Source organism: Lepisosteus oculatus, chromosome 7 (genome assembly GCF_040954835.1).
Source record: "Lepisosteus oculatus isolate fLepOcu1 chromosome 7, fLepOcu1.hap2, whole genome shotgun sequence".
Taxonomy (NCBI): Eukaryota; Metazoa; Chordata; class Actinopteri; order Semionotiformes; family Lepisosteidae; genus Lepisosteus; species Lepisosteus oculatus.
Window position 1 is genome coordinate 346,110 of NC_090702.1, and position 10,107 is coordinate 356,216.

The 10,107-nt window shown below is 50.3% G+C and overlaps 1 protein-coding gene across 1 annotated transcript; it reads right to left on the reverse strand.

The window, feature by feature from the left end:
* Positions 1-1,602: 1,602 nt before the first annotated feature.
* On the reverse strand, positions 1,603-6,703 carry LOC102696520 (tripartite motif-containing protein 16-like). Its single transcript, XM_015353351.2, has 6 exons — positions 6,023-6,703; positions 5,177-5,272; positions 4,793-5,026; positions 4,482-4,641; positions 4,263-4,328; positions 1,603-3,345 (listed from the first exon to the last, which is right to left on the reverse strand). The coding sequence occupies exons 1-6, from the start codon at positions 6,611-6,613 to the stop codon at positions 2,798-2,800; spliced, it is 1,695 nt and encodes a 564-aa protein (XP_015208837.2). The 5' UTR covers positions 6,614-6,703; the 3' UTR covers positions 1,603-2,797.
* Positions 6,704-10,107: the final 3,404 nt, after the last annotated feature.

The following is a 10,107-nucleotide window of genomic DNA, read 5'->3' on the forward strand; positions in this document are numbered from 1 at the left end:
GTAAAGAGTTTAGTATAAAATTGCATCATCCAGTGTGTTACACTGTTCAAGGAAACGTACTGGATTGAAGCTCTGTGTTGTTCCACTATTGTTCTGTATTGGTCAACTGATCAAAAGATCACAGTTGAAAGATCTGGTGGTCGTGATCTTTTTTGCACGTCGCTGCCAGAAAACGAAGGCGCTGTATTGAAATATATTGAAACGTCCACCCCACCCGACCAGACAGACGGCCCACTTTGTTTTCACCGCGATCAGGAGTTCACGTGTCGAGTGTGTTGGCACCTGTAACCTTCGTTGTGGACAGTCACGTGGTTACCCGAGAAAGCAGGCGCTATATCTCGGAAAGGAAAGCAGCACAAACGCCGCTTCAGCGTCACAGACCAAGGAGGCGGTTTTTCACCGTCTGCGCTGTTCGTACGGGGGCAGCTTCACGGAGCTCCGTGTGACCGGCATTCGGGGTGCTCCCACAGAGCCGAGTGTGTCCCACTGTCCCGCGCGGATCCCCCCTCTCTCCCGTCTCTCCCGCAGGCGGAACGGCAGCCGGAGCCCCGTTATCTCATTGATATTCCGCCCGGGTGGGGGAGAGGGGGAGAGGGACATCCTCTGGGCAGCCAGAGCTTCATGGTTTGTGCTGTTTATAGGGGGGGCGCCTCCTGGGAGATGTCCTGCTCCCCTGCAGACCAGCACACATCCTCGCATTTTAACTGTGTCCGCGGCACCGGAGCTCTGGGCTCCCTGTCACCCGTGCTCCTTCCTGCCAGACGGCAGCCCGGAATAGCCGGGTGTGTCTCTCGCTCCGGAAGACGCCCAGCCGCTCCCTCTCGGCGGCAGCTGTGGTTCCCAGCCGACACTTCCACCTCCGCTCAGCAGGGCTTCCCACCTCGCCCTGGGACTGTTGGCCTGCACCCCCTCTTCACACCCCCCCGAGTCTGCACCCCCTCTTCACACACACACCCTGAGTCTGCACCCCCTCTTCACACACACCCTGAGTCTGTACCCCCTCTTCACACACACACCCTGAGTCTGCACCCCCTCTTCACACACCCCCTCTGGGTCTGCACCCCCTCTCCACCCCCCCCCCCCGAGTCTGTACCCCCTCTTCACACACACACCCTGAGTCTGCACCCCCTCTTCACACACCCCCTCTGGGTCTGCACCCCCTCTCCACCCCCCCCCCCGAGTCTGCACCCCCTCTTCACACACACACCCTGAGTCTGTACCCCCTCTTCACACACACACCCCCCCCCCGAGTCTGCACCCCTCTCCACACACCCCCTGAGTCTGCACCCCCTCTGGGTCTGCACCCCCTCTCCACACACACCCCCCGAGTCTGTACCCCCTCTCCTCACACCCCCCTGGATCTGCACCCCCCGAGTCTGTACCCCCTCTAAGGTAGCAGGTGTGTAATGGGTGTGTAGCGGGTGTGTAGCGAGTGGTTGTTTACATATCCGCAGTGTTGCGGAGTCCCGACCTCGAGGCCCCGGTTTCTCCGCATGGACGGGCGCGGACTCGCCTCGCGTGCAGGCGGAGAACCGGAACTCGCGCAGGCGGTGATGAGCGCCGCTCGCGCAGGGAAGCCGTGAGTACGTGGGCTCGTGCTCATTTTATTTATTTATTTTATTTTTTTTTAATCAAGCGTTGTTCTGTTGTACAGTTTCCGACGAAAAACAGTGTAAAAACAAAAGATGAAAAACAAACAGAATGATTGGAGGATGGTAAGGTTTGTTTGTCTGTGTTTTCCGGCCCTCGGTCGTGTTGCTTCTGGGCTTGCAAGCACTTCGCTCGGATCCGCGCGGCTCGTCTCGTCAATAAATAACAAACAGTAACCCTAACTCTGCTGCAGGCGAGGGGTGAACACCAGCTGGCGAGATCGCAACTGTCTGAAACGTTTATTTATGGAGTCGCATCAGATGAGGAAGATCAAGGAGACGAAACGTGCGAGACACGCGACCCACGTCTCTGAGTCTGTGTGGCTTCATACACCTTAACACGTCAGGAGCGCTCAGCTCGCCCCAGCAGGATAGATGTTGTTATTTTAATGACTGCTATCCAAAGATGGCAGGAACACTATTGAGATCAATTTCACTGGGCCCTGGGCAACGCTCAGCGGCTGATGGTAATGTCGTTTTGGACTAACGAATGTGCACAACACTCGTTAAACGATAAAGAGAGACCCTAACCCTCTTCAAATCCAAACTCCAAACTCCTGTTTTTATTACGGCCCTTGTCTAATCGCCCCACATCCTGCCTGAATCCAGAGTTGGGGTTCAGTGCCTCCTCGCTGAGGTCGTTTATTTCTTTATCGCTACATACAACATCCTTGGGTTTGGAAGGGCACTTTATAAATAAGTAAATAATATTTATTATTATTATTATTATTATTATTATTAAAGGTTATACTGTCTTCCCAAAAGACGAAACGTGAAGCAGATACAGCCGTGTTCTGGCCTGACTCGGCCTGCGTTTTACTGCTCGGGCGCCCCACTGGATTTCGAGCACTTGGAGTTATTTGACTGGTCTTGAGGGGACCCATAGAGCTGCCCTTCTCCATTGGCCAGGACGAATGAGTGCGTGCTCTGTAAGATCAGGAGATCCCGCTGCAGGTCGGCGTGCAGCATTCCTGGCGCTTGGCTCCGCTGGCGATGGACAGAGGCGACTCCGAGGTCTTGTGGCTGAGGGAGCCGAGTCTGAGGGTTTGCTCCGCGCGAGAGCGTCGCTCCCGATGTTAACTTGGCCGTCGGCGTCACGAATCGCCTGCTCTTCCCCGCGCGCTGTTTCTTTTTCTTGTCTTTGCCTCTTATCGGCACAGTGTCAGGCTGGAGTCGAGGAAGAAAATGAAAAACTTCAATCCAAACCCGAACCCGGGGTAGAGGGGCTCCGTGAAGGAGGCCTGGACTCTGTGCAGGAGGGTCGCTGTGTCCCCAGAGACGCTGTAAAAGGACAGAGTTCCAGCCCTGTGGTCCACGTACACCCCTATCCTGGAGGAGGGAGGGGCAGCTATTTCTGTTTCCTGGTTATTGTGCCAGATGGAGTAACTGGTGCCAGACCAGTAGAGGCTCCAGGACTTGCGATTGCGGCCCAGGCGACAGTCAACCCCCTTTCCCTTCCTGTTGATCCCTTTATATGCGACGCCTATGTCCGACCTCACTCCGCTCCACTCCACCTCCCAGTAAGCACGGGTCCCAGACAGCCCCTCTCTGCACAGGACCTGCCTCCAGTTGTCAAATCTCTCGGGGTGATCGGGGTACTGCAGGGGCTCTTTCGTCGTTGACACCCTCCTGTTCCCCTCAGACAGACAGAGGTGCCTGTTGGCAGTGTTGGGGTCCAGTGCGAGCTGACAGGCATCTGATTGGAGAGAAGAGCACAGTCAGAGGACAGACAAGCAGAACAGACCAATCCCTGAGCAGATCTCCACTAGAGTCCCGCCCCCACAGCCCAGTAAGATACACACTGGGGTTTCTGATTGGAGAGAAGAGCACAGTCAGAGGACAGGCAGGCAGGAATCTGATTGGAGAGAAAGGAGTCAGTTGGAAAAGACCCATTCATCTGTTAGCAGGATCTCATTGCAATCAATGAAATTAATTCCTACAAATGCAGAGGAGCTCCTCAGTGTTCCTCACTAGTCGTCGTGTGTTTATTGACACATCTCTTACATCTTCCAGACAGTGTGAGGAAGCAATGAAAAAGCCAGACAACATGTTACATTATAGTCAAATTTGATCGAATAGAATTCAAATCGAGGGACGTATCTTAAAATTGTACAGTGCACCAGTGAGGGCTCCTTTAGAATACCGTGCATGAGTCTGGTCTCCACATTAGAGAGGAGATGCTGTGGATTCAGTCCGAAGAAGAGAAACAAGATACATCAGCTAGACAGCGAGCTGGAGGGAATTTCCAACAGAGATGCACTGAAGGAGCTGAATGTTTTTAGTCTTGGCTGTTAGGGGACCAGATACATGTATTCAAAACCCTCAAAGGCTCTGACAGTCAACCCAGAGGAAGTCTTCAGAATCAGCAGTGAGACACACACCAGAGGACTCAAGTGGAAACTCCAGGGAGGAGCATTTAAGACTGAGAACAGGAGGCCCTTTGCACAAAGGGTTGTGGGGGTCTGGAACAAGCTGCTGCCATAGTGGAACATCCCTCTGTCCGGGGATCTATGTGCAGGTAATAAACACAGCCTAACTCAAACAGAGTTTGTGAAACTATTTTTAGAGATCAGTGTCATCAGATGTGGGTAGGATCATTGAGAACAGACTCACAGTGTAAAAGCTCTGTTCTGGTCCTAGGCTCTGAAGTCTTCAGACTGCAAACTAAAGTTTCCTTCACTGTGGAGACAGAGACACACAGATGGAGAATTAAACCATGTGGATGAATCAAGGACACAACAGGACTCTCTCGCTCCTACTGAGACTGAGCACCTGGGAATACAGTCAGGTCAGCTGATCTCTAGGAAGATGCCAGTGTGTTTCTCCTCTAACCTGTCCTGGAGATCTTGACTGACTCCTCCCTGCAGACGTCCTCCAGTTGCTCTTTCAGTCCAGAGACAGCTCTCCTCACAGCCTCAGGAGAGAAGTGGGGTCTGACAGGGATGCTGGGTGAGTCTCCAGCTCCAGGAAGGACACAGACAGACTGGAAATTCTGCAGCAGGGAGGAGAGAGAGGAGTTTCCAGTCAAACACACTGGGCTCCAGCACACTTTCCTGGGGAGAAGCCAGGAGCAGCTCCATTGGAGAGCTCTGTGTGAGAGACTTCCTTCTGGACTGCAGAGAGTCCCAGAGCAGTGCTGTTACCTGGAGGAAATGGATGTGATCCTCTGTGTGTGAGAGCTGGCTCAGCTCAGCGTCTCTCCTCCTCAGCTCAGCGATCTCCTGCTCCAGTCGCTCCAGGAGTCCTTCAGCCTGACTCACTGCAGCCCTCTCTTGAGCTCTGATCAGCTGTGTGAGCTCAGAGCGTGTTCTCTCAATGGAGCGGATCAGCTCAGTGAAGATCCTGTCAGTGTCCTGTACTGCAGTGTGTGCAGAGCTCTGAGTGAGGAGATACACAGTGGATTATCACACAGGACAACACTCAAACTACATTCTACTGTGTGTGGTGTTTCCTCAGGGTACTGGTGTGTCCAGTGTCCAGCTGTGGGAATGTGTGTCAGTGTGTCCACTCCTCTGGTCAATACCCACTCTGAGTGAGTCCACAGCCTGTCTCAGCTCCTGCAGCTCCTTCTCTCTCTCCTGGAGTCTCTGCTGGGTTTGTGTCTGTGTCGCCCCCAGCTGCTTCTGTGGAGAAATACAGAGATTTCCCAAAAGAAGTAAAGCATTTTTCATCCATCTTTCTATCTTCTGTATCTTCCATTTCATCCTTAGAGGGTAAAGTGGAGCCTAACCTGTCTGTAACGCAAGTTAATATTAGAAAAGCCATTTAACCTGGGCTGCATTCCTTTGGGTTGTTGGAGAAAACCGGGTTTAAATTTACTGTAAAATACCAGCTCCACACAGGGGTCACCCCTGTCCAGGGATCGAACCCAGGGCTCGAGAATTGTGGGGCAGAAGTGCACAATCACACGTTTGGTCTACATGATTCAAACTTTTTCTTATTTTGTTTAATAATGTAAATGGTTATAAAAAAACTGAATGATCTTTAATGCTTTTCATTAAGTAAGTTATTAAAATGGATTACAAGTTTATAATTTCTTTCGAGCACAGTGCAATTTATTTACAGGTTATGTTTGTCAAGGAAATATACCTTCAGTTATTGAATCAGGAGGTCAGCTCTCAGCCAGGCCGCTGCAGACAGACTTACTCCGACTGAAACACTCGATTATCTTGTCGATATGCTGAATTGTTGGGTGTCATTATTCCTAGTAAACTTATTATTGAGACGCAACCGGAAACACTTGTCATCTTTGTGAATTCACAGGTAGTGGAAAAATCAAATGTTGAATTAATATGTAACAGCCGTTGTAAGAATTTAATTATTATCCCTGTGTTTGGACTAGAGAGTTCCTTGTAAAGTGTTAAAGTTCTCACCTGTTTCTTCATCCTTTCTGCTTCAGCTGAAACAGTATTGTGGCCTCTGTGTTCATCCATTAGACAAGCGTAAAAAGCACCTTTCTGATCAGTTCGGGAAGAAACCTCCAAGAATCTGTCATGACTGGAGCAGGTCTTCTCCTGCAGCTGTCCTGTGGCCTCGACCAGCTGGTGTCTCTTCAGTGGAGCAGCTTCACAGTGAGGCTGGAGGTGAGTCTGACAGTAAGAGGCCAGACACACCAGACAGGACTTCACAGCTCTCACCTGTCTCCCAGTGCAGAAATCACACAGCACATCTCCAGGGCCAGAAGGACTGGGAGCAGGAGGAGGAAGAGGAGTACTGGTGCCTCTCTTCCTCAGTTTCTCCACCACTTCAGCCAGCATGGTGTTTCTGCGTAGAGCAGGCCTTGGGGTGAAGGTCTCTCGGCACTGGGGGCAGCTGTAGACTCCAGTCCGATTGTTCTGATCCCAGTAGTTTTTGATACAGCCCATACAGTAACTGTGTCCACAGGGAAGAGTCGCTGGATCCTTCAGGATGTCCAGACAGATCGGGCAGTCAAGTTCATCCTCTGTCCACTGACCAGCGGCCATTTTTAAATTTGTGGAGTGGTGAAGAGAAGGCGAAGAAATGAGTTGAGCAGAAACCAGGTATGACTGTGTGACTTCCTGGAGCCGCCCAGAGACGCAGGAGGGGTGGTTCAATCTGAGCGCAAAGTAGAGGAGAGCAGTTTCAGAAGAGCAAGTCCAGACAGATCTGGATGGGTGGGGTTTGAGATGAAGGTTGCGGGAATGTGTGACGAGCTTACCCAGCCTGGTTGTGGAAGATGACAACATTGCCTCTTTCTAGAAGCAGCTGGCTCACATCCTAGTCAGCGGCTAGCGGCGAAACAAATGGTTCCCTCTCTTTCTCATCTTATTTTATGATGATGCTTTCTGATGTTTTGTCCTTTGAAAGGGAAGTTTCAAACCAGGTGTAATATTACATCTGTCCTACTGTAGTGTGGGAGTATTCTGAGAAAATACACAGTTTGAAGGTAAAAACAGGAATAAAGAGCTGTCCTTGATGTCAGTCTCAAGAATAGGTCATGCCAGCTGTGAGCAGCCCCAGGTCTGTACAGTATTCACCTCAGAAGGCTGGTGCCGGGTAACCTGATGCTCGGGACAGGCTCGTGAACCTTGGGGTGTGGAGTATAGTGGCCAGAGCACTGACCCGGTGACCCCAGGACTCGAGGGTGTGCACCGGTCCCCAGGGGAGCTGGACAGGTGACCCCAGAACTCGAGGGTGTGCACCGGTCCCCAGGGGAGCTGGACAGGTGACCCCAGGACTCGAGGGTGTGCACCGGTCCCCAGAGGAACAACGAGGTGACCCCAGGACTCGAGGGTGTGCACCTGTCCCCAGAGGAGCTGGACAGGTGACCCCAGGACTCGAGGGTGTGCACCAGTCCCCAGAGGAACAACGAGGTGACCCCAGGACTCGAGGGTGTGCACCAGTCCCCAGAGGAACAACGAGGTGACCCCAGGACTCGAGGGTGTTCACTGGTCCCCAGAGGAACAATGAGGTGACCCCAGGACACGAGGGTGTCAGCGCAAGCAAGGAGGAAGTCCAGTGAGTACAGAACACAAAGGTGCTGGGTGGGACTGTGTGCTAATTTAATAGTTCTGCTTTGAAGTATCTCACAGCTGCTGTCCTGTCCGATCATGACCTCAGAGCTGCAGGGCCCCCAGCGGCTTAAACTATTTTTAAAAGATTGCCTTTGCAATTGAGTCCAGACTGTCAGGTTTTCTTTCGTACAAACTTTGTGGATGAATGATTACCTGCTGTTTCCAAAACAAAATGCAGTCTTCAATTCAATATGCATTAAAAAATTGAATTTTATAATGATGCTTGTAACCATTTTTAATCCTCTGTCAAATCTGTTTACAATTACAAATCATGTTGATTTAAAGCAGTTAAGCATGAAACACAAAATTGCACCACACTGTTAATTGCTCTGTTTGTGTTTTTCCACACTCATTGCTAATCTGACAAACCAGCTGCAGAGCTCAGCGGTGCTCAAGACTTGCATTGAGGCACAGGGACAACACGAGCCACTGACTCTCTTCCCAGAGTGGAGTGGGAAGTCCATGTTGGTGTGATATCAAAGTCACATGAAATTTTCTAGACGGTAGCCTTTGCACTTCATGACTGCAGTTGGTGGAAATGTATGGGTTACCAGTTTAACAGCTTTTTTATGGCTTTTGGTGCAACAGCGCCCCTCTGTGGCTCATTTAAGTTCACTAACATTTATTTTCTATAGTGCCTTTCCTGGTACATCTTCACAAGGCGGTTTACGGTAAAACATCCAAGCATCAGAGCTGTTAATTCACAAATTAATACAGTACATGGTGTTTGAGACCAAAGGGAAAGATGCTGACTGATTTGCAAGAACTGATGAAGGTTGAAGTATCGTTCCACAGTCTTGGAGCAACAGAACAGGAAGCGCTGGGAGAGACGGAGAGCTTTGCGTCTTGTAGTGGGAGATGAGTAAAGGTCGGTCCAGACAGTACTAACAGCTTGTGATGTGCAGAGGGTTAACTGAGTGCACTTGTGCAGTCAGGAGCCAAAAGTCATCACTCAAAGATGATCTGCAGCGCGAGTAATGTGTTGAGATCCACAGGGAGCTGGTTCAAGTCGGTAAAGAGAGGTGATGCACACTCATACATGGTCAGTTTAGTTAAAAAGTGAGCAGTAGAACTCACTTATAATGTTATGATAATGATAACAATACGGAGTTGTGGTATTGAAATGTCTTTACCGTATTTATTAATATCCCTCATTGCATGGGTTATAAAACAAAAAAAAAATCCAAAATTAGGCAGTGAAGGGAATTCGAGTACATTTCTGAAAATGAGGTAGTGGTGTAACTCTGTTTCCTTTCCCAGTCTTGCGGGCAGAGTTTGTAACTTATATTTGGATGTGCTTTGGTTACGAAACCCAGTGCGTCTCCCTTTTAGCATCAGTTTAAAGGATTATTTAGTTTAGTTCTAGCTGCCCTTACAGTGATTCACCACCCCTACGAGTAGGAGGGGGGTGAGAGATGAGGAAGCATGCTGACCAGCAAGGTGCTGGAGGGTGAGAAAACTCTGCAGCTGTAAAGATTAGCCTATAATTATTTTGTTCTGACTTGTAAATGAACGCCCATTATTGCACCAGACAGTTAAAGAAGCCCTGTAACTGCTCAGTAGTTACTGCCCTGTGGGGTGTGTAACTACTAAACTTTTGCACGGTTCTTGCACTGACACTGCTGGCAAGGCCATTGTATTCATTAATTTTTTTAAAAAAAAACTAGTATTTAGACTCATTTTTCTATTTTGTTTAGAAGCCTTTCCAGTTTCTGCAACATTACAATCAGCCAACTAGAGGAATGCCTGCAGTCCTGGGACAAATCGCAGGCTCCAGAGCGGACAGTGGACAGGCACTGGGCACGAACACTGACCAGGGCAGACACGAGTCCGAGTCTCCCACTGCTGATCATGAAATACAGTGGAACAGTGTCTAATCGGGTCCTGAATGACTGAGCACAGATTTAGTTACCTGTCGTTTCCTCCCATCGCCTCTCTCTTTCAGTCCTATTGGCACAGAGTCACACTGGAGTCAGAAGAGGAGTAATGGTCAAACACAAACCCGAACCCGGGGTAGAGGGGCTCTGTGAAGGAGGCCTGGACTCTGTGCAGGAGGGTCACTGTGTCCCCAGAGATGCTGTAAAAGGACAGAGTTCCAGCCCTGTGGTCCACATACACCCCTATCCTGGAGGAGGGAAGGACAGGTACTACAGTTTCTTCATTATTGTGCCAGAAAGACCAACTGGAACCAGAGCAGAACAAACTCCAGGCCGTGTTATTGTGTCCAGGGCCACAGTAAAAACTCCATCCTGTCGAGTCCTTCATACTGTATGCGATTCATATATAAGCCCCCCCAACCACTCCACTCCACCTCCCAGTAACAGCAAAACCCAGAGAGCCCCTCTCCACACAGCAGACACTGCAGGGAGCCGCAGTGCAGCTGCAGTTTATAACACCGCAAAGAAAAAACAGATGCAACTTGG

Excerpts from the sequence above, each read along its gene's own strand:
- LOC102696520 (XM_015353351.2), bottom strand. The coding sequence starts at position 6,613 with ATGGCCGCTGGTCAGTGGACAGAGGATGAACTTGACTGCCCGATCTGT. Across the intron at positions 4,642-4,792 it reads ATCACATCCATTTCCTCCAG|AATTTCCAGTCTGTCTGTGT; the intron begins GTAACAGCACTG and ends TCCCTGCTGCAG. Across the intron at positions 3,346-4,262 it reads CAGAACAGAGCTTTTACACT|ATGCCTGTCAGCTCGCACTG; the intron begins GTGAGTCTGTTC and ends CTCTCCAATCAG.